Below are 24,749 nucleotides of genomic sequence, written 5' to 3'. Positions count from 1 at the left end.
ACAGCAATACAAAAGAAAAAAAGTTAATTGCACAGCTATATGAAAAATGGAACAAATGGCTCCATAACTAAGACGTAATAAGTTTTGTTGTTTCACATGAAATCCATCTACCAAGCCACACTCCTGTCACTATTGCCTATATTCCAGATCCTGTCAGCTTTTACCAAAAAACTGCTTTTTTAAATTATCTACCAGGAAAAAAACAAGTTTATTTTTTCCCCTAAGTGTAGGATTCATGCCACTTTTATTGTCCCTACTGAAACCATTCTGACCAGCAGATGTTAAGTTAATATTCTGCCTGAGTGGAAATGGGATCTTTATAAAATTGGAATTTGCTCTAAGGCACATAGCACTTTTTTCGGTCATACAAAATATGGAGATCCCAACTGTAAAACATAACATTGTTAGGTGTAGAAAAGGTCTGTATATTTTTGATGCACAAAAAATGTTTTCGTGACATTTTTTCCCCCACCCAGAAAATATATGTTGAATCTGTTATTTTTCATGAAAATATATTGGTAGTTTAATGATAATTTTATTGTAAAGGCTTTTTGGAGGCAAGATGGAATAGGTAATCAACATCAGAAAGAGAAGGCATGATCACAAAATAACTACATAATGTTGGCTGTGGTATCAGATTAGGTCTTGATTCTTCCATATGACTGGACTAGGAGGAGAAGTAGTATTATTATTTTTAAAATACAACTTAAAGGGCCTAATTTTCATTCTGTTGTAAAGCAAGAATCAAAATGTTGAAACCTCAACTCCAATGACATGGCAAAGGAGACTTTCGTTTTCTGGCTAGCTGTAGCTCTTAGCTGGTGATGTTTCTGACTGCTTCTGAATCTTTAGCACGAGAGCAGATCCTCAGCTGATGTAAGCTGGCATAGCTTCATGACCTATGATAATCAAATCTGACAATCTTAGATAATGGTGGAGCAGTAGCCTTTATGAAATGCTTTAACAGTTGATTTGGAGGATGAATATAAATGGGCTGAAGAATATCTCTAAATTTAGTCAATACAGTGATGACACAGATGTGGGCTCGTTGCAAATGCTTAGGCTGCCTTTCTCAGGCCCACTGCTCCCAGCTGACCACTTTAGATTATGGTCTTGCAAAGAGAGCTTAATATCCTCTTCTGAGTAGATTTCCCCTTTCTGCCCTAAGGGGCATGAACTTTTGAGGGTTTAAGTTTTTAATTTTTTTTTTTTTTTTAATTTGAATCCTTAATTTGAGTTCTCATCTCTGACTGCTAAGTGGCTGTGGCCTTCAAGAAAAAAAACAGTATTTAAATTTTCAAGTGGGATTTGGTTCAGTTGCTCTTTTCCTGTGGTCTGTCAGTGCTTTTCCAAACTAGATTTTTGTCTGGATAATGGAGGTGAAGGTAATTCCTTGAGGGCCTATGATGTAACTACCCTGAAAGAAGAGTCACCCAGCTCCAGAAGGGCTGAAGACTTCACAGCTCATCTCTTTCCTTTGACTCACCTCTGTTGTCTGTAACAGTACTGGACCCAGAGCTTTACAAATGAATTTTCTGCTTGGTACATAGTTTTGTTAGTCACCTTAAAGGATTGATTCATGATGGTGATTGTGAGGCTAATATTGACGAAGTGACCAAAAATGGAAAGCATTTTTAGAAGAGAGGGATGACCTGCCTTTTTGACTTAGCAGTGACCACTCCAGCAGACTGCAGAGCTGCACTGTTAAGAGTGTCATATATTCATCAGCTGGAGTAATGATGAATATGAAGGGAAGGAGTAATTGCTATGGTTTATAGATGTGAGATGGGATCTTTAGGGCATCTGTGGGGATGATAAGCTATGTCTTCGCAAATCCTCATCAACAATGAAAATATCTCAAAGTGATGAAAAGTAAAGCTACAGCTAAAAAGGGCTGGAACATTAATTACCTTTGGGTACTTAGTATCCTTAGAGATGAACGTCAGTTATTCAAAATCTGTTTTGAATATTTAAGTACTAGCATATTTGCATACTGTTGTTTTCAGGGACATGAAATCTTTGTGGTAGAAAGCTCCTGTGCAGATTTTGCCATATCATCTGTAGTAGGACATCCATTTGCAGAAGATTCATTCATGGATTGGTGAAGAAAGCTTCTGGTCTTTTATGCTTCCTTTGTTGCCATTTTTCACAGAAACTGCAAATGAATAGCCCCTTTTAGGACATTGAGTCTATCCCTTGTCCACTGCAGAATTGTTCCTAACAACACTGAGTTTGAAATCTATGATTTTTTGTGGCATTTCACTAATCTCTGTAAGGCACAAGTTCAGTAATACAGACCACACTAACTCATCTGCATTCAGATTAATGACAAGAGAGTGTCTGCATGGATTTGCACATCTCTTCTGTACAGGAAAGAAGGGATAAGTAAAGTTCTTTGTTTTTTTCAGGATGTTTCATAGTATTGATGTCTCATTAATGCACCATTTTGGGTACTAATTTGCAAGGAGCTGACAGAAAACAAACAGAGCTGATAGCCATTTCCTATTGCACAGATAATTATAGCCTGCATTAGTAAGTGCTTGGCCATGCTGCAGTTGCAGCTTTGTTGGAGTGAACTGGAATGAATTTGAAATTAATCAAATGTCTGGATTTTATTAATGGCATGTGAGTGATTGACTGTGGGTCTTCCTCCTCTTTATACTAAAAGAAAGCTATAGAAGAGTTAACACAGTGGTTGAAACCAAGAGGAAAAAAGTGCAATTTTTCTTTCATTTCTCTGTGTTTATTGCAGGAGTTACTTCACTGAAATCAGTAGTTACACTTAGTTAAAACAGTCTAAAGATGATTCAGAGGCACCTAGGAAAGTTTGTGAAATTAAATGGTGTTCAGTGCAAAGAGCTAAAAACAGATAGAAAGCTGAAAGTCATATGTTTGATGAATTTCTTATGACCAATACCAGCCCAGTGAAAGATTAGTACATTCACTGGATCATATGCACCTGGCTTAGTTGTGGAATTACACCACTAAAACACTTTGGGACTGACAATGCAATTGCTAAGATCCATTTTGAATGGTGCTGCATAGCAGTTACCATTCAAATCTGTTACTGTCACTTTTACTGACGGTAAAGGGAAATTCAGTTCAATGTGTTCCACTGAATCAGGGAAATTAAACTGTAGCACAAAATCATTTTCCAATTAGTTTTCAAGCGGAGTATTTTATCAAAAAATGGAGAATTTGCTAAAGACATAACACCAAAGTTCAGTTTCATTCTTTCTAATAGATCTGTCAACTGGGTATTTTATATATAACTCCTGTGAACCTCAAGTCTTGCATGGTGTGAATGTAGGGGGTTTTGTATCTGTCTATCACTTTTATTTATAAACTTGATTTTTAGTGGCGGAGGTCTGGTTGTGGCTTGAGTCAGTATGTTTCTGAGAGTTCTCAGGCGTGGGTGCCTGTTGCCTTCTGGGTGGCTAGAAGGCCACCCAGACCTTGGGAGCTGCTTCTCGCTCTGTGCTTAGGCATGATTATTACCCTTGGTGTTGCATTGATACACACTGGACAAAGCAGCTGTGGCCATTTTTCAGCTCTGATGAGAAATTTTTTAGTGCCTTGATTCCTTTCCCAGTTCATTCTATCAAGTCACCTCCTTTTTCATCAGCACACGTGACATGGATGTTTCTGTCTGCTGAATACAGATCTGTCATTGTTGGTTAATTGCTTGATAAGTTCCAAGATACAGACATTCATTCAACAGAGAAATAGAGGTGTGATCTTGCAAAGACATGATAGTATGTACTTCTGACACCAGCAGAAGATTGGGTCTCTGAGACTTAAGCAGTAATATAGTATTTTTTGATTGTTTAACGTAAGTTAAAGCGTGTTTGAAATAAGTTTTTCAGAAAGAATAGTATGTCTGACTGTTGTACCAACTTGAAGAAAAAAACATTTCCCCAGGAAACATGGTGGCTAGATTTTTCAGTTATTGCTGAATCTGTTTGTTGTTCTTTTTTTAACTGCAGAAAGTGAGTGAAAAAGTAGGAGGTGCAGAAGGAACCAAGCTAGATGATGACTTCAAAGAAATGGAAAGGGTAAGTCTAAATACAGGTGCGTATATTATTATTACCATTCATTTTTCCTTTCTAGGACAGGAATTTCAAAGCTTTTGTCCTGGAATCACTTGAATAATTTTGAAAGACTTAACTTTTATTCAGCAGGACTGAGCTTTCCATTTCTTATTTCTTTTTGTTTTCTAACCAAGGCATACATAATATATGGCACTCTTTATAATGCCAATATTTCATTCAGAGATTGAGGCTGATGTCAGCTACAAATTAGTTTCAGTTAAACCGTTGTAGAGGATCTCTGAAAACAGAGAGACCATCTGCAAGGTGGTCATTTCAACGGCAAAGGGTGCCTGTAATTCTCAGCTCCTTGAGCATCAGTCAAGAGGAGCAAGAACTGTCTGCCGAAGTGGGTTGACAGTGGCACTGGGATCTTCATTCACAGGTTCAGACATCCTGTTAGGCAGCCCCCACTGGCAAAGTGCCTTGGGTGGATGGGGCTAACCCCCCAACAGACTGCTTGGTGAGGCTGGCAGTGGTAGCATTGAGTGTTTCTATGAGGGGGACGGGGGGGGGAAAAGCCACAGCTGTGTGTGACAGTGGTAATATTTCAGTTGGAAGGATCAGTAGGGGCAGGCTTTTTTCTGGCTTCAACTTTGAAAGGTACTATCAAATCTTGTAACTTAAGCTACTGCTAGGTGATTTGTAGGGTACATATCTGATATATAACTCTGATCAAGAGAAACAGAAGCTATTTATCAGTACATTTGTATAGTGAGATGGGGAAAAAACCTTGGATGCAAAATAAAGGAGAAGGGCATATCCTTTGTAATTCTTATAGCGAAAGTAGTGCAGAGTTCATTTCTTCCCTTCTGCCCAGTTTCCCTTTGAATGTGCTGCAAGTATAGGCACTGCCATCAAAACTGGAAGACGTTAACGAAGATTCAGAAAACTGATGCAAGGTTTAGAGTGGAAAATAGGACATTGCCACAGCCAGGGATGAGTGCCACATAGTGCTTGTGGGCAGCATGGGTTGGGAGCCCAGGAGATAAGAGCACTGGGAGTTGAGAAGAGAATGGAGTAAACTCATCGGTTGCCTCCATGCTCCCCGCCTGGCCCAATGTCCCTTGCCAGCTTTTCTGCAGGCAATGGACATGCTCCTTCTGCCTATTGCCAGCCTTCTGTTCCCTCACCCCTACTCTCCTCTGCAGCCTTCTAGCCATTTCTGGGCTCCCTACCAGGCAGTTCAGCTACTTATTCACCCAGGGCTGGCAGACCTCTTCTGCTTCTTTGTGGAAAGCGTAGAGCAAGACCTGGCAGATGGCAGTGGCAACAGGAAACGGGAAAGATGTCAGTCACAGCGTGCTGCAACCAACCTATCTCAGGTGTTCTTTTTTAAAATAGGAACTTGCCATTATGGTAAAGTAATTCACTCTGTGGGAGACAAGCTAACCTGCAGACAAATGCAATGTGTCTTCATAAATGCAGAGTACAGGACAGGTTACGGGGATCCCCAAGTCTGCCAAAGCAGCATTTTTTTCTTTGAGGCCTGATTCTGAGAGGGAGAGTAGTTGCATACTTTGCTATATGCAGCTTAGGAAGCTGATGCGGAGTACTTCTTAAGAAAGCAAGAATTCCTATTACAGTAGAAGAAAGTAATGCTATTCAGTTCTAAGTATTTTAAATTCCTAAATATAAAATAATTCTTCACGGAGCCAGCCAGGGGAAATACATGGTCAGTGCATCCATGCTGGTAGGTTTCTTGAAATTGGAAACTGAGTGATAAGTAGTCTTCCTTACCCCAGTTTTACCAAACCTCACTCTGAAAGAGGTAGACAGCCTATTTTATCATTGGTGGTTCGTTTTGATTGACATCTGCTTTCCCCTCATTTTGCCAGTTATTAAGGGATCAAAGACAGCTAATTCTTCAAATAGTTTTCAGTGACGATTCTACTGAAAAGTTTTCCCTATTGTGGATTCTTCCCAGGGTGATGTAAAGTATCAGCATGGTACGAGTCTTATCAAATTCCTAACACATCCTGAGGTACTCTATACTAATGGCCTCACTTGAGAATGGATCTGCTATAAACTGAAATGCTGGACTCATGCTTTGGTAGTTTTCCAGTTATTATCACCATTCTGGTACCAGGGCTGTTCTCAGGGACACAAAAATAAAATTGTAAGAAGAGTTAAAAGAATTTGTAAGAACAAAAAGAAGAGAGAAAAACATATTACTTTTGTCTAACATCTTTTTTTTCATGTTTCTTTTTGTTTAACTCTCTGTCCTTTAGAAAGTGGATGTTACCAGCAGGGCAGTTATGGAAATAATGGCAAAGACAATAGAGTATCTTCAGCCCAATCCAGGTAATGTAATTTCAAAGTCTCCCAGTGCTTGTAGCACTTTTTGAAAATACTTTTTCTCACCAATATATAGTCTGACAGATCTCATCCTCACTGGTGCAGTTAAGATTAACATGAAATTGGTGAAGTTGCCATGAAGTAAAAGACAGAGGTGAGTACAGGCTTCCGTGTGAGGCTGTCAGGGGAATGGAGACTGGCTTTGGGAGGCTTGTTTTCCTTTTGTGTGTCCTTGCTTTCGTTAAGGGGGCAGCATATGCCTAGAAACGAGATGTGTTTACTTGCAGGCATCTGAATGTTAGCACTGTGAGCATGGGGGGCTCCCTGGGAGCTGGAGATGGCTGTGGACTCCCCAGGGGCGGCATGGCAGGGCCTGGCACCCAGGGGCCATCCCACTGCTCCAGCCAGGAGCAGGACAGCCAGGGAGCACTGGGGCAGCAGGAGCCCTGGGCATCAGGCACCTCCCTGGGTATGGGGACAGGCCGAGGCCAGGCAGTCAGGCCACGGGTGGGGATCGGGATCAGGCACGGTGAGGGTGTCTGCATGAGACACCTCTTTCTTCTACAGTCCCAGTCATTCACCGTGTGTGAGGCAAAAGGACCAGGCAGTCCTTGCAGACCATGGGAAGAAAGACAAAGTTCTGAAGCAACTTCCTCCAGGGCACAGGAAGAGATCTAACACCACCTTTCACCTGGTCCTCTAGTGATTTCCCATCCTCGTTAGAGTTACTACAAAAGGAACGGTGCAAAAGAGCTGTTGATGCCGAACTGGAGAAAAGGGCAGATATACAGATGTAGTCAGAGATGACTAAATTGAACCTTCAAAATAGAAATAAATGATTGATTTCCATGGGGAGATGAAAGAAGGGTTTTGTGATTGGGCTGATGGAGAGCTGCGTGCTCCTCTCTTGCCAAAGGATCCTCACAAGGAGGGGTGATCTGGAGCTGTTATAATCAAGTAAACCATTAAATTCAAGAACTTGAAGATTTCCGTAGTGATCTAGGAACATAAGGGTTTTGATACTAGCATAAGTCAGTGCCAGCTTCACTGATAGGGTCAACGGAGTTATGCTTGTGCAAAATTAGCATGAAGGTAAAATGAGGTCCTCTACCCACCATAAGTATCTTAGAGTTTCACGGAAGTACAGACCAAATTCACTCATTCACTGTGAGGAGTTTATTTCCTAATAGCTGGAAACAGATTTGAACCGGTGTGAAATATTTTAACTCCAGTGTGGCAGGATGAACAGCTGTTGCTGGTATAGCTTAATTGGTGATGTTTTTATGTTAGACCACAGAGGAAAGGAGGATAATTTGATGATGCTGCCAGCGGACTGAAAAAAGGAGGAATAATATTTACAAGTTCAAGAACTGCTAGAGAGAAAATAATGATGACTAGAACGGTTTCTATGTCAACAGATGAAATACCGTTTACGATTTGAGTCCACAGCTTCATTGCTCATTGTCAACAAGCACTCTGCAGGAAAAGCAATAGGATTGACAAACATTATGGGGCTAGTGATAAAATTGTTAACTACTGTCAAGCTGCTGTTGTGCAACATCATATAGACTGAGTAATAAGCTTTGGCTCTTTAGTGCTTTTCTGGCTGCCTTCCTGACACATCTGAGTGATTATGATTGCTGTGAATCATGAAAGAGGCTTACAGCAATGGCAGAGAGCAAAATTTCTGGAAGTAGCTAAGGGTGTGATTTCAGGCACCTCAGGCTGATGTAAATTTGCAGTACTGCAGGAAGGAGCAGTTTCCACACTCTAGCTACACATCCTTTCATCTGCTTGTGACATGTGCAAGTAGGATCAGAAAATTAAAACTGTAATAGGCAGGAGGAAGGCTTGCTTTCTTGCATATCAAATGAGACCATGTTATTCATTCCACAGCTAGGCAACGGTAGCAGATGGAGTAAGAGGAAAGGAGAACTAACTCTTTTCAGTTCTCACCTAATCTTAGATTGTTTTATCCCAATTGCAAAAGGGCTCCCTATAGTGAGAAGAATTGCAAGGAATATTACTTCTTTTTTCAATAAAATAAAAAAATTCCTCTTTAAAATTCTCCCTACAACTATATTACTATTTACCTGGGGCACCAAAAATGCTGATTTCCAGTATTTCCTGTTTGGTTTCTCATTTTTATAAAAAAATAAAAACATTACATTGAGAGGAGGGGGGAAAATGAATGAAAAAAAATTCTTTAACAGTAATATTTAACAGAAGATTTTCTTTAAAAGTTTACCTGGGTTTGGTAGAGAGAAGAGGGTTTGGGATGTAGCACACATTCCATGATAAGTAAGATGTGCCCTGAAAACATCAATATGCTTGGATAACATAGCACTGCAGTGCTAGGGATCAATTGGCTTCATAGTGTTTTGAGGGATAAATAAATGAAGTATGCAGCATTGTTTAACTTCACTGAACATTAGTGAAATTAGTTAATTTCTAGTTAATTAGAAAACACTGAAATTAGTTATTAACTAATGCTGGAAGGAAAAAAGAAAAGGAAAGGGAAGGGAAGGGAAGGGAAGGGAAGGGAAGGGAAGGGAAGGGAAGGGAAGGGAAGGGAAGGGAAAAAGATATTAAAGACAAAGGTGAATTTATTGAAAGAGATGTTGGGCTGAGGTTTGTGCAAATGAAAAAGATAGCTTTGTAGACTTCCCAATTACAACAAAACCCTGAAGGACAGTTGAAAATAACTAAAATTGAACATGATGAAGGCTCAGAGACTTTCCATGCAGATATACACGACCATAATTTCAAGAAAATGAGGTGCAGGATGAACCAGATAGAAAGTACAAAGAAGGAGCAATTGAACCTGCTGCTGAAGTTTCTTTCAAACTCTTTTGGCAGTATTCTTATGATTTGTCATAGCTCTGTTAACACTTAATATTACGGTGAATCATTAGTGACACCATGAACGTCAGTCTAAAGGAGAGGGAGTGCAACTGGGACCTGAATCAAGCATTCAGGTCACTTCCGTGTGGTGTTTTGTACATCTCTGTCACTCAGGCTGAAACATAACTTAGAGAAGAAAGCACATAGCACTAGCATGATAAAGCAATAGAAATGAAAGGCTCAGGATGGGATTTTGAGATTGACTGAGCACAAACTTACCTCTGCTCCCATGGAAGTTACTGGAATCAACTTTAAAAGAAGAAAAGTGGAATGAGACCACTGGTGGATGTATTCTAAGATTTCCTACTAAATCAGGATCCTAATGTAATCATTATTAAATGATTAGATGAATCATTGAAGCATGAATTTTTCATGCTTACCTTTCTTCTCGATTTATTTCTTGCCCTTCCCTTATCGTCCGTTCATCTCTTTCATTCTTTCCTTTACCTTGTGCTTTCTGCTCTTACCTGCCTGTCCAGAATATAGCCATTTCATTTTTTTATATTGTCTTTTACATTTTTTTCTTTTATTTCTGAAAATACTCCCATTTGTTACTGTTTTAATTCAGCTTGCTGCCTCCATTTCCTTGACTGATTTTGTTTGTGCCTTAGTTGCTTTTGTGCTTCTGTATTTTCCCATTGCCACCCTCATTTCAGTGCCATTTTTAAAGGCCAGACACTTCATTAAAATGCAGTTTCTTATACTGAACATTTAGCCAGTCTCCTGACTGTAGTTTTGTAGTGGGTAGAAACAGAAGGCATCAAGAAATTCAGATGCTGAAAAGCAAGATCTGGTGGCACTCAAGGGTAGTGAGAAAGCTTACAAAAACACAGTTACTATATCTTAAAAATATGTTATCCTTTCATAGCTGCTTCTCAGGCAAAATAAGTACTAGGATACTTGCCTGATTTTTCTGTGTCTGTTTCTGTGTCTATGTCTGTGCATGCATTTGTATGCCACAAAGTGAAACATACTCAGCAACAAGAACCATCTCTTGATATGCACTTTCAACAATAAATTAAGAGCAAAACACTTCTTGACTCCGATCTGCTAATGTTTTGTTTTGTTGCAGAAATGTGTGCAAGGTTGAGTTTTGACCGATGAAATCAGCACACAACATTGTGAGCTACTAATGTTTTGTAAGCAGAAATACTAACTCATAAGAGCAACTAACAAAGTCAAGCCTCTGCAAGGAGGAAGGTAGAGGCATTCATAGCTGCCCTCCTGTAGCACACACAATAATGTAGGTAGAAACACCCTGAGTCAGCTTTGCTGGCAATAGGATTTAGCTGGCAATATATGAAGTCAAGTGCCATTAATTAATTCACTCTCTGCAGGCCATTCACATTCTGTAGTTGCAAAAATTCACTAAAGCACATCATCAAATTAATTGTTTTATATTTGCTGTCTTTGTTTTCATCAGTTACGATAATTGTGTGCTTTCTTCTGATCTGCAGTTGTGTATCTGAAATAAAATAGAAGCTAAAGTACAATTGAAAACCATATTGAAGTAGAAGTTTTCCCAAATCCCCATAAAAAGCAAAAAGTGTTTCAAAGGTTGTTGGACATCATGTTTGGGGACATAGGTTTTATTTAATATTCTACCACAGAAAAACTTACAAACTTTTAAAAGATGTGGGGCATCACAGTTTAATCTTGAGTTTAACTAGTCTGGACTTTTCCTTGAGAGGAAGGCAGTTTCAGTCTGCTATCCATCTGGTATCCGAGGATTTTAAGATTAAGAATTTGGGGATAGCTTAAAGATTTTTCTACCTGAGTTGTAGCACGTGTCAAACATGCTATCTTGGGAGTGTTCCTGGGCTTTCTTCTGTCCAAGTCATTTCAGGGGAAGCTTTGACTAAAAGTTCAAGACAGAGCCTCCTCTCTGGCCTACCAGCAGAAGAAAAAAGTCAGTAACCAACAACATTTCATTGCTTTGCTCTAAAAATAATTGATGAAAAACAGGGCTTAGTCCTAAACTTAGATAATGTCCTTCAAATACATTGTAGGTAGCTCAGATAAATTTAAACAGTGCATTCCTGTCTGTGTAGTCAAACTATTGCATGTTTGTAACCTCTGTCACTTGCCTGCTTCAGCTTCCAGAGCTAAACTCAGCATGATCAACACTATGTCAAAAATTCGAGGCCAGGAAAAGGGACCAGGTTACCCTCAGGCTGAAGCCTTGCTGGCAGATGCAATGCTGAAATTTGGCCGAGAACTTGGAGAAGAATGCAACTTTGGTAACTTGATTACTTCCCTTTCTGTTATAATGCAATAAAAATGGTAGTAAAATTTAATATAACTTTCATTATTAAAGTCTTGCACTCTTATAAAGGAAGAACTTCTGCAAGAAGCATCAGAGTTCTGCTTCATCAGACTTCTCCTTTAAGGTTGGTCTAGGCCTGTTGAGTATCTTTTGTGGATTTGGACTAGAGATTTTTTTCTTGTGGATGAAAGTCAAACTGTTTCCATTTGGACCCATATCCATATAGTCTTTAGGCTCTCTGTCATAGATTATGTTACTGGGGATGTGTTGGGATGAAAGACGTACGTGTTCAGAAATCATATTATTATCTATGCACGTGTACAATAAAACCCTTTTGTCCTCAGAATCCTTATAATAAATGTTACTGTCTTCATTACAGACAAGGAATAAAGGCTAATAGATTTTTAATAGACTTTGACCTTTTTTCCTGACCAAATTCCATATTTTAAGGCACTAGTGAATACTCCTGTCTTATCTGTCAACTGCTCTTCCCTCCAAGCCCCAAATGAGTTTACAGCTGCCTGAGTTAGAAATGTTAAACTGAGACTTAACGTTGTATTCTTCAACAGTAGAGGTCTAACTAAAAGAGGTGACATTCATGACAGCATCCTTTGTCTTTCTGTCCTATTTGTGTGGGCTTCTCTGTGGCCATTTTTATATGGCACCACACAGGACCCTCAAATAGCACTGTGAAAATTCTGTTTCCTGTTTGAATCTTCATAAAATGTTGTTCCTGGCATAAAGACATCTGCAATGGAAAAGGTACTTTCTTGTTTGTTTTATATAATTTACTAGTTAGCTTGGCAGATGTAGGCTGATTTGTGCTAAAGACTACTGAATTGGTTTTTTAATTGGTTGCCTCTCATTTGCTAAATTTCAAACACATTCTTAAAGGAAAAATGAAGAACTAATAGAATTTAGTTTGTGCAAATTGCTGTATATTCCCTGATGATTGCAGTAGCATGCAGCAGAATAGATATGGCAATTATTTTCGCATTCTTAACTAATAGCAGCTATTATGGCTGTTTGTCACTCTTCATCTGGGTCTGGCAGGCTGTCTAGTTTTGCAGTGCATTGCTGGCATCTCCTGCTTGGGAGACAAAGCTCCTTCTGATTTCTCACATTTTTAGGTTTTCAGACCCTTTGTATTCTTTGAAAGTGGATTTTTTTCCACTAACCTACACCTCAAACCAGGAGGGTATTTTTGAGCTTCTTGCTTTGTTTTTATGCAGAGGAGGTAAACCAGAGTGGTAATTTTTGTGGCCCTCAAGTTAATCTTGGAGGAAATCTCAGAAGGCAATTAATTCTTATTGAAGTTTATGAACTTGAGTAAGTGTATGAAGTCGATGATAGTGTCATCAAAAAAATCTTTCATCAAAAAAAATTTCTGTGAAATTGTTCAGAATTTTCACATTTGATGCTGTCACCAGTCTCACTGATACAAACAGGGAGACCTAGACGTGCATTAGAGCTATTTGTATATGCAGTCTAGAGTTTAGTGACGGCAACACTGGAGCAAATACAGATAATTCTTTTCTAGCATGTTTGTATCACCAGAGAGAGGAATGAACAGACAACGAGGAGTGTGGAGGAGGCTGTCTTGATGCAGCGTGGATCCTCAAGTTCAGCTGTGTTACAAGGCATAAACTCTGAGGGCTGCAGAAGTGTAAAATCCATGTTGCCCTTTCACACGCTGCATCATACTCTCTTTCTTTCCTAAACTTGAGACTTAAAATGAAATGTTAACTGAAATTTCCATAACTCAGTTTCATTCTGCAGTGATTTGGAACTAAGTTATTTTGAGATAAACTGGACATCTTTTCTTTCAGGACCAGCACTTGCAGATGTGGGAGAAGCTATGAAGGAGCTTTCTGAGGTCAAGGACTCTTTAGACATGGAAGTGAAACAAAACTTCATTGACCCACTTCAGAATCTCCATGACAAAGATCTGAGAGAAATACAGGTATTGCCCCCAATGTGGCATTTTAATAATGACAAATGTGCAGACTCTGAATATGTTCAAAATTTATGTTAGTTGCGTAGTTTAAAATGGGCTTTCAGATTCGCAGATGATCTGATTTTAGTCTCTTTTGGCTTGAGTTTTACTTTTCAGTTCTGTCTCTCTTGTTGATGGTTTAGAAAGGGAAGATCAAAATTCTAACATTTTTTGATAGTAGCATTGTGAAGCTTATGCAGGCATGAACACAGTACTCTAATCCTACCATCTGAAAGCTCATTTCACTAAATAGATGAACAGATGTTTACATTCAATTTTCTAGTGTATGACATGTGAGGGCATTTTGATAGTTGCCTCTAGACTGGCACTGCTCTTTTGTCTGTATGAAGACTGTGTCTGAAACATTCCCAGGAATTTTGAACACAAAAACTGTTTGCATGAATTACGTAATTAGTAATTTGTCCTGGTTTTGGCTGGGATAGAGTTAATTTTCCTCTTAGTAGCTGGTACAGTGCTGTTTTTTGGATTTAGTGTGAGAATAATGTTGATAACATGCTGGTGTTTTAGCTGTTGCTAAGTAGCGCTTATCTTAAGGACTTTTCAGTTTCCCATGCTCTGCCAGCAAGCAGGTGTGCAAGAAGCTGGGAGGGAGCATAGCCGGGGCAGCTGACCCAAACTAGCCAAAGGGGTATTCCATACCATAGAACGTCATGCCCAGTATATAAACAGGGGGGAGTTGGCCGGGAGGGGCGGATCGCTGCTCTGGCATCAGTCAGTGGGTGGTGAGCAATTGCATTGTGCATTGCTGGGTTTTTTTTCCTTTTTTCCCCACTCTTCTTTTTTTGTTATATTCCTTTTCATGACTATTATTATTATTATATTTCATTATTATTACTGTTAGTATTATATTTTACTGTAGTTATTAAACCATTCTTATCTCAACCCATGAGTTTTACCTTCTTTCCCGATTCTCCTCCCCATCCCACTGGGAGCCGGGGGGGGTAAGGGAGCGGCTGCGTGGTGCTTAGCTGCTGGCTGGCGTTAAACCACGACAGTAATCCAAGAACCAGCCAGCATTACAGAGAAAAATCTGTTGCACACATATTTCTGCAGACACAACCTAATTTTGTAATTGTGGAAGTAAAAGTGCCTCCCAATTCAGCAAATGCTTATCTGTATAAGTAACTGTTCTTTTGAGCTCAGTAAGGCTTTCATATTGTTCAATATATGTGGAAGAAAGATGTCTTAGGCAGTTTAATATAATTTACAAAGTTGACGAAGTTATAAACATCATAATAGATGACAAATTGATTCTTCTGAGGGAAAGTAAACACCTAAAGTAATCATGCTCATGCTGGTAGCATTAACTTTTGGCCAGCTTGATGTGGCAGCTGCTGAACAGATTGACATGAATGTTACGTCAGTTAACAAACTAGAAAATCTTTAATAAAAGATAACATTAAGATCCTTTGGTGGTCTGATGGAAATGATAAAAATATTTTCTGTTTTGCTTTGTTTATGAGAACTGTTACACATGCAAAAATGTACTAACTGGTGCTTTTAATAGAGTTTTCTCTTAAACATCTAGGGAAAAACCATAGTGTTCAGGTAATTCTGCATCAGAGTTAAAAAGCTAGAAACTTGTGTATCTTTTATACAGGTGGCAATTGCAGTTATCCATTCTGAGTGGCCTTTTTTTAATGTTGAAAGTCTGTCATTTAGACAGCAGTGCACCATCGCTTCTTAAACGATATGTAAAACCACTTACTTCCTTGTTCTGTGTTTCTCTGCTCTGGGAAGGGTTGATATACAGCAAACAGCACATGCTTGCAAATGTACATGGACTACCTGATTACAACGCAGTATAAGGAGAGTTGGGGAACATCCTTTATTCTGTGCTTGCGTTTCCCGTTTTTGTTTTTTAGCATCACCTAAAGAAAATGGAGGGTCGACGCCTGGATTTTGATTACAAAAAGAAAAGACAGGGCAAGCTTCCTGATGAAGAACTTCGCCAAGCTCTGGAGAAATTTGACGAATCAAAAGAAATTGCTGAGTCAAGCATGTTCAACCTTCTGGAGATGGATGTGAGATATCCCTTGTTAATCTTTGAGCTGAATCTTAAAAAGAGAAAGATACTGGTTCAGCAGTGAAGGCAGTCTAAAGCTGTCTAAAACTTGAAAGCCTTACTAAATCCATGACGCCAGAGATTCCTGTCACACTACAATGGGGAAGCACTTGCCTCCTTGTTGGACTCGCTGAGAGGCTCAGAAGCTATAGTAATGTACAGCATGCACATGTAGGACTACTTTTGTAGGTATTTTATAGGTAACTGAGCTACAGAACATAAATCCTCTGTAGCATCGTTGTGCTTCCTAACTGCATAGTGTTACTTAGAAAACCAAAATATCTTCCTTCTTAGAGTTATGTAAATGTAAGTCATGACTTTTACTTAGCTGTGGTTTTAGGGTTTGAGCGAAGGCTTTTGCTCAAGTGTGTGGGCTGCTGAGAGGATTGGTAAAGATCAGAGATGATGAACTCACAACCCCATGGTCTCTGCTGTAATCAGATGCAATAGTGAATAGGAAAGCCAAAGTTAATGTGACTGCTCAGATCTGACTCTGCAGCATATTTTTTGCTTACAGTCTGGTTTAGGATTGAGCATCTATTAGGTTTTTTTAATCTTCTATTTATAATTAATGTTGAAACTGTAAAATCAAGCGAGAAGAAAAATTAATCTCTTTTGGAGGAAAAAAAACATTTCAGCTGAAGACTGTCTTACAGAATGTGTGGTCAAAGGAAACTCAGTTTAAATATTTCTGTTGAAGTAAATTATTGGATTTATTTAAAGTTTAAACACACATCTAATTTAATTCTTCATTTTGTTACCAGATTGCTGTAGAGGGGCCATAACAAACCTGAAAATATTTGCATGCTGGAAATTAAATATAGCTGTGCTGAAATGAAAGAAGTATAAAAAGTTTGTAGTTTTAATCCTTGTAGTAACATCCCACCCCATGTGGCCAGATAGTGCTGGCCTGTATTATGCCATTGTGGCATTGTGTATTATGGAAACTGCTAGGAATTGCATTGCCCACGCAAGAGTTTTGGATGTTTTTTCACTCATGAAGTAGAATACTATCTGCCTTCACTACAAATATTCTGCATCCAAGAGTACCTAGTATCTTCCTGTTTTAGTTTGCTTCACAGGCCAGAATACAAAAGAAGCATGACCATAGTCCCTATGGTTTTGTGCCCCTCAAAGGCAGGGAGGGAAAAGGTGTATTATGCTCTCATTACAGTCTCATTTTTACTTTCATAGTGTTTGCCGAATGAGGTAGGTCTGTAGGCTGCTGTTCATGCAGATCAGCCATGGAGATGATCAGCAGCGAAGAATTGCAGTTACCATTCCACATCAGGTCATAACTGGACATGGTAATGAATAAAGACGGATATGTAACAATTTACGAACTACAAAGATGAATCAAGTTTTGAGAGAGAGAAGTAAAACTGCCTTTGCAGTGTCAGTGTGACAGTGAGTGGTCTTTACTCGCTGTTGCTGAGCTGTTAGTACTCGTCTAAGATCTGATGTTTTAATGTCAATCCTCAGATTGAACAAGTGAGCCAGCTTTCTGCTCTTGTACAAGCCCAGCTGGAGTACCACAAGCAGGCCACACAGATCCTACAGCGAGTTACTTCTAAGCTGGAAGATAGGTAATGCACTTTTTGTAAGTTTGTTCAATTTTTTGTTTTACAGAGGTAGAAAACCTATGAGTGGAATGCAACGCTGTTATCTTTTGCAACTCGGTAATTGTATGTTTATGAAAACAAAGGCCATTTCATTAGGCAATTGCAAGCTGAGGTTTATATGTTTTGGAGAAGCATGTACTTCTGAGTATGACTGAATGAGGACTGAGTTCAGTGAAAGCATCTCAGCTCAGTAAAGCTGTTAAATGTAATTTAACTGAAAGCAAGTGTTTATAAATATTGGAAGTCAGTGGGACTTACAGCTTTGGATTCCTTACCATTCCTGCATGTATTCACAAAGTAGTCTTTCTGAGAGAAGATGCTGATGATTGCTATTGAAAAAGAGTATCTTGTTACAGTCTGATCTACCTGAAGATCTTCCTGAGCCAGATAGTGAAACCCCCATCATTTGCCACCTTATTTAATACTCCTTTTTTCCAGCTTTATTATCAGATCAAACTTGATACAAGGCTTAATTGAGTTTACCTCTTCCATCCCCTTTTCTGTAACTGCGACTACAGTCTCAGAATTACTACAATATCTTTCTAATAGAATTTTAGAATTTTTAGTTTAGAATTTTTGTTTCTGTCAACACAAAACAGATTGTACCCCCTTGAAATGAGGCAGCTAATGTTTGTAAAAGTTTATCAGCTTCCCACACACACATCCTTCTTCAAGGAAGCTTAACATACAGGAAAGATTTCTTTAGTCCACATGAGTCTGGAAGACTCTTCCTAAAAGCTGAACGTAATTCCCAAGAGCAGATAATGTTCACATACTGTGTGAAGGCAGCCTTTTAATCATGCATGATTCTTTGCTGTTTTCTGATGTCATTGGTGTAGATCTGGTTTCTGGTACTACTGGGTCTGTCAGTGTTTATTTTCTCAGAGCACACACTCTGTAAGCCTCATCCAGTTCTAAGTCTTAAAAGTTCTTTGTGATTAGGAGCAGCACTTGTTTTGGTAGGTAGGCTGCCCAGCAGGCTGTTTCTGGATAGTTTGCAGTACTGTCTAAACAGCTAATAGAATGATTTTCAGCACTTCCAAATGAATACTGCAATTCACTTACTTTACAGAAGCATTAAAAAATCATCAGGAGCAGGTGGGTTGTTCTGTAGTCCATAAGTTACGCCATAAAGTGAACATACATCTCTGTGCAACAGATTTCTCTTCCTGTATCAATTCAGATAATCCTTTGCCCTTTTGAAACTTCTGCTAAACAGTTAGTATCTTTGCTTTAAGTTTCAGCTCTGAATAATTTTAGCTTTTCAAGAACCTTTCATCAGACTGCTATTATAGATCTGCTGAAGTGAATCTTTTGCATAAACTTACTGTGCATCCCTAATTGTAAAGAGTCTGCTGGCTAAATCATCCTTTGTCCACACCACTGGACACAAATTAGAGCACTGCGATATGCTCATGCCAGGGATTAAGCAGGGCTGTAGAGCTGTCACTATTTGAACTACTTGTCTTTTCCTGCTGGTGATATGCAGGTGGCAAAGAATGCACGGTCCTGGGTTTTGGGGGTTGTTTTTTTGACCATATGGACCAGAAAATAAATAATGCTTTACTTTTAAGCTGAGCAAGTATGTTACTGTACACTCTCAGTGATGTCTACAGCACATACTGCCCGTTTTCCAGATACTTTTTAAAAGATGTGAATGGAACTTATTTGTGCTGTTGTTTGGCATGGACAATGTCTTCTAACTGCTAAGGCTGTCCTGTTTAAAATTGCCCAAAGAATTTAAAAAAAATATTGTGTTAGACTGCAAAAACCATGAAAAATTTAAAAATGCACTCAAGTCTTCTGTTCTTTCTGGGCCCTTTAGATTAGGCTTCAAAACTTTCTTCAGGAACTGCAAGTGCAAGGATTTTCATTTTTCTTCTACACATTAACAGAAGGCATAAACTTCCTTAAAACACCATGATTCCAGGAACTGGGACTTCAGAAACTTGGCAAACATTGGGAGACTTGCAATAAAATTAATAAAATCTGGAAGGTCGACAAAGGCTTTTCCTTTTAAAATCTCTTTTTCATCAAGCAAAAGGAGGCTGCAGTTTTCAAGACGGAGTATCGTGACATAGTAGCTGGGAAGCAGGAATGGTTTCCCTGGAGACGTTTCTTTTCTTAAGAAACATGGCTCATGCTGAGCTTTTGGGTAATTTTTAGCAAGTCACTAGAACTGTCGCCTTCTAGTTCATAATCTGTAAAAAATGGTGTTTGTTTCACAGAAGTATTAAGTGTAATAGAACTTAAGTATTTCTTTCTTCAAAACTTTACTGTTTTGAAAAAGTAACTTCTGTTAATGAGTGAAACTCAGCAAAGCCTTTTTATTTAAGTTTATTTTGACAACTCAATTTATGTTTTTAATATGCTTATGTTTTTGTTTATGAAGAAGAAAAGCAGTCTCTGGGTACTGACTAATATTGATAATATTATGTATGGTGAGGAAACCCTTGTTATCAGGACCAAACCTGGTTAAGTTAGAAGCAGATCTTTTCAATAGATAAATCAAAATGTGCTACCAACAACAAGTCTGGGGCAGATCGAGAGAAGGTTAGAGAAACCAACTTGTCCTTTAAATATGGAGGGCTTGACTCAAGTATCCTTCCATATGCAATATTAGAAATATATGTGGCAGTTGTTCTGCATAAGCTGCTCTGATTCTGTCATCATCTCTTTCCTGGATTTTACCTTGGAATCTGAAAATGTACCCTTTCCTAGAAATTCTAGATTTCTCAGTTAGAAGAATAAGTTGGAATGAATGATGCATAATACTTTTATTTTGAATCAGGAAAACTGGAGTTGTGTGCCTTTGTGAAACAAGTATTCCAAATTACAAATGAACTAAGTCTGCAACTGAAGTCAGTACATTCCCACACAGTCTCCTCACAAAATGACAAGAGTTGGCATCGACCAACTGAATAGTTAAGGCTTGCCAGGGATAGAAGCAAAAATCATGCTAAAAATGGGGGCAGAAATGTTTGTACAGCCCTTCTGTAAGCATTGCTAATCACGTAACAAGCTTTTCTTCACTAGAAGCTCTTTGTTATTGTTAGACAAAAAGGAAGCCAGACAAAATGCTAGGTTCCTGGAGGGAAAGAAAAATTAACAACCTCATGGCACAGTCACATCAGGTGGTTTTTCGTAATTTAAACTCATGTTGTAAACGAAAAATTACTCCCAATGCCAAAGCTTGTTTAGTCTGGATGATTGGTAGATGGGGACTTCAGCCATGGTAATAAAGATGTTTGGTGCATGTCATCTGTTAACAAGAAACTAACTCTTGACACTTAACTTCATGTTTTGGCAGAATAAAAGAGGCATCATCTCAGCCCAGGAGAGAATACCAGCCCAAACCCCGTATGAGCCTGGATTTCACATCTGGTGACAATACTCAGCACAATGGAGGAATATCCCATGCCACCACACCCAAACCGTCAGGTAATGGCAGTAGCAGTGTGAGAAGAAAAGCCAACTCTGTCTGAAGTTTTGCTACAATGCAGAAGTTCCATGCTTTCTTCTAGAGATTAGTGCTTCCATAGTGAGGGAAAATGAAAATGAGGATAGTATAGGAGAGAGCTGTTTGAACTGTTGTTTCTTTGTAAAGTGTTCACATCCCCAGGCAGAAGAACAGGGATGGATCATCCACTGCTTTAAATGTGTCTTTGGGTCAAAAATTTCCTTAGTCCTAGAAGCTCAAAGAGATGCTGCTGTACTAAATTCACCTTGAAATATAGATCTTTACAAAATAGGCATTTAGAAAACTGAAAGAACAACTGGAAGTTTTCCATGAAAATGCAGAACCCTGAACCCCCACCAAAACCTCCGTAACCTTATCCTGCTTTTTAAAACCAGGTATTACAACACAAAGAGCCTGACAGAAAAAATCACTAAAAAGAAAAACAAAGCTATCTGAGTTATTCTCTTTATCCAATTGGGAGCGGCACAAGCAAGATTAAGCATTTATATGACTGTGCATAACTGTGATCTTAAAGAAGTGTTTATTTCATATCAGCACATACTAGGAAAGCCTTATTATTTGTTTCTCACAGTAATGGCCTGTTATCCCATGTTATGGTGAGGGCTGTCCTCTGTCCAGACCCTGACCTCAGTTATTCCAGTTTACCTCAGTGACAATTGCTAGCACACTCCACCTTGCAAGACTGGATTTTTTTCACTAGATCTTCAATCAGGATTTCCTTCCTTCCCATCACATCCTGATGTGAATGTTTTATGTTCTCCCAGATGCAGGCAGCAACAGTATCTTCATTTGGCACCTGCAACTGGAAATTGTCTTGCATAATCTTGCAAACTCCTGGTAATCTCCTCACTATGCTAGCGAGGACAGGGATACAATGGAGATTCCTTGTGCATGAGCATGGCTTGAGTCTTGCATGCTAAGGCTCTCCTCATGCTACCAGTAATTTTCTTCTTCACTTCTGTTTTGTAGTGTCATGAACACTTGTCTGTGCTAAGGCAGTGCAGACTGATGTTCCTGTGTCTCTTCAGCAGTCATGTTTTCCTCTTCAGAGAGCAGTATTTAGCATTTTCTTCGGTAGGGGTTCTTTCTTTTGAAGTGTTTATCCATTTCAGAGAAGTGCCGCCGCCTTTGAAAATTCTTTAATGTATGTTTGGGTTGGTTCATTCAAGGCTCCGGTCTTCTATGGTCATTAGAGTTTATTTGTTAAGTCTTCTAAATTTCAGCTGGTAGCAATGAGGATACCAAACACGTGTTCTAAGGCTTGTTGATGCCAGCAAAATATTCTTCGTGACAAATAGAGCAAAATACACTGTAAGCGATATGTAAAGAAATGAAAGAAAGTTTCACTACAGAATTTAATAAATTAAATCTGGTATTTGAAAAACTTGCTCTATTGAGATCTATAGAAATGGAATATTTTTGTCCTAAAATAGCTCAAGCATGGGCATTCTAGCCATAGTGAGCGGTTGAAACGAATATGGAAAAAGTTTGAATCTGAAACTTACTCATCCTGAAGCCAGTATACATGAAAAAGCTGGAATATGTATTCTTAGAAGTGCCATTATGGTGGAGTGGTATGTGTCGGTTCATTCTGCATGAACTTTTACTATGGAAAGTCAGGTAGGGATATAAGATTTCTTACAATTTAGTGCTGCTAAATCCTAAATATTTTGACCAGTAACAATTTTGCTTTTGGTAGGCTTGAAGCTATAGAGACTTTGGGGAGGGGGGATTATGGGGGATGGGAGGAATATTTATTAATTTCATATAATGTATGAAAATCTAATCTAACTAGTGACTTATAATAATACGCATTAGCCATTCTAAAGGGCTTATGGTCAGATGTTCATTAACTGGCATATTAGAAAGCTTTCAATTTCAAACTTGTTCTGAATCTATCCTGTTGGCCCTGCAATCAAGTGTTTTGTGGGAATGGGGAGAAAAGGTCTTTGGAAACCTCATATTAAAATTCAGAGGATTAGGAGCATATACAGTGATTTACAGTATAGCTGTACCAGTGAAGTTTCCAAATAAAGGACAAAGACACAGTTATATCTTCACTGTTGTTTTAAGCTACCCCTCACACTACTTACCTGAGGTAAATAGAGCATCTCTGTGCCGGTAAAGCTGGAAACACATTAGGGCTTTTGCTTCATTTTTTGTGTTTTGTAAACAGATAAAAATTAGATTCCGAACTGATTGTAGCCATGCTTTTAGGTGTGGGCTTGACTGTAGCTTGGTTCTTTTAGGATTCTCAGACATTTACTAGCAGTCACATATGAAAACTGAAGGCTGCCAAAAGCTGATAGCTGTTTTCTAATGAAGTTTAGCAGTCCAAATTTAGATGTTACCAAAGAACTGTCATCAGCATATCAGTGATACCAGAAACAGCAAAATCTGTAGTAGGTACAATGGTAAAAAGGATACTGTAACTATCTGTACTGTAATGGTAAAAAGGTAATTGTTGAGATTTTTAAGCACATTGTTTCTTTGTGTTTCTTCTCCATAGGTGTTCACATGGATCAGCCATGCTGCCGAGCTCTGTATGACTTTGAACCAGAAAATGAAGGGGAGCTGGGATTTAAAGAGGGTGATATCATTACCCTCACTAACCAGATTGATGAGAATTGGTATGAGGGGATGCTTCATGGCCAGTCAGGTTTCTTCCCCATCAATTATGTCGATATTCTAGTTCCATTACCCAATTAGGATGGCTGATCCACCACCTCTGACCCAAACAGTTGTGTCAGTACCACTGCTTCCAAAATGCTGCTTCTTACACCTTGCAAGTGCAAACTGCAGTGGTTAGAGTCATCGATTCCCACTGAGCATCTTTGGTTTATGTGTTGTCATACTACGTGGTGGTGATGCGTGGTATCTTCTGAGCCAGCATAGTGTGGGTTAGTTTATTGGCCATGCTGGCCTGGTGGTAACGAGAGCCATTACTGAGATGAAGCTGGGAGGATGATGGCAAGCAAAGCAGGTAACTCATAGTAAAGTAGCAGGAAGTGAAGGTGGTATTGGGAAGATAATGCCTATCACCACTGTATTACTTTTCAGTCTTAGTTCTCTATAAAAAGAGGGAAAAGTTCTTGCCATTCCATCTTTCACTTCCTAATGATACAGTTCACACAGGTCTAACATTGACTACACAGAATTGTATCTTCCAACCAAACTGGCTTGCTGTTCTCACAGAGACAGTGTAAATGTAGACCTTCTGGTTTCTGAGAAAGTGAACCACTGTACTGTGTGTCCTGCTGCTCTCTGCTCATTTTTATATTCTTAATTATTGTTAAAAGGCCTATTTCCATCCAGAGGTAAACTGTAAACCATAAAATGGGGATTCCTATAGTAAAAACTTTGGACTACAAACCACCTGAATTTGCCCTTCAGGAACTTCAAGCATGCTCACCAAAATGCCAGTAAGAGGGCAAGATGGGGAATAAAACTGGCATTTGTTAACTGTTTCTTGTCAAGTCTTGGCACAAAATCATGCTGCTTAAGCACCAGATATCCTTTGTAAACTCATTCACTGAGGAATACAGTAACCAACCAAACATGACCCTCCCTTCATTTGTTTCTGCCTACCATGTGTTCTTCGAACATCATTTGTGCATATTCTGCCCTCAATGAGGACTAAATAAAACTTGTTATCTTTTTGTGTTGAGCAATTAAAGCCATGTGGCTGTATATGCAAAAACATTTCCCATATGTTTAGTTGGTTCTCTTGTGTTCCTCCTTCCTGCACTTTGTGTGTACAGTGCTGTGCCTAGCTTCTTGGCATTCTTTTGGTAACAGTTGCAGAAGTTCTGTTAGTTTAGTTATCCAGAGTTCTATTTATCTAAATTGTACAGACTCTTTCAGAGGTTTAATGTGCTGCTTCGAATGTGCCACTTCAGTATTGGATGATGTGAAATGATGACAATTCCCTACTGCTTAATGTATAAACTATATCATGGAAAGTATTGATATTTCAAATAAATGCTGAGAGAATGACTAGAATAATGT

General features: G+C 38.9%; 1 protein-coding gene across 2 annotated transcripts; it reads left to right on the top strand.

The window, feature by feature from the left end:
• Positions 1-3,986: 3,986 nt before the first annotated feature.
• SH3GL2 (SH3 domain containing GRB2 like 2, endophilin A1) lies at positions 3,987-24,516 on the top strand. 2 transcript variants are annotated; one of them, XM_050912621.1, is made up of 8 exons: positions 3,987-4,055; positions 6,320-6,392; positions 11,387-11,530; positions 13,386-13,519; positions 15,439-15,597; positions 17,121-17,224; positions 20,571-20,701; positions 23,251-24,516. In XM_050912621.1, exons 1-8 carry the CDS (start codon positions 4,047-4,049, stop codon positions 23,448-23,450), a joined length of 954 nt encoding a protein of 317 aa, XP_050768578.1. In that variant the 5' UTR covers positions 3,987-4,046; the 3' UTR covers positions 23,451-24,516. The 2 variants fall into 2 exon arrangements, with proteins under 2 accessions (XP_050768578.1, XP_050768579.1); XM_050912622.1 differs by having other exon boundaries at positions 3,999-4,055; positions 20,571-20,707.
• The last annotated feature ends 233 nt before the right edge of the window (positions 24,517-24,749 follow it).

This window comes from Gymnogyps californianus, chromosome Z, assembly GCF_018139145.2.
Source record: "Gymnogyps californianus isolate 813 chromosome Z, ASM1813914v2, whole genome shotgun sequence".
Classification (NCBI taxonomy): Eukaryota; Metazoa; Chordata; class Aves; order Accipitriformes; family Cathartidae; genus Gymnogyps; species Gymnogyps californianus.
This window is presented reverse-complemented; position numbering and strand designations above follow the sequence as displayed.

Bases quoted from the DNA above. Each gene is read 5' to 3' on its own strand.
- SH3GL2 (XM_050912622.1), top strand. The intron at 15,598-17,120 runs GTGAGATATCCC...GTCAATCCTCAG, and splicing joins TCAACCTTCTGGAGATGGAT to ATTGAACAAGTGAGCCAGCT. The intron at 17,225-20,570 runs GTAATGCACTTT...ATGTTTTGGCAG, and splicing joins ACTTCTAAGCTGGAAGATAG to AATAAAAGAGGCATCATCTC.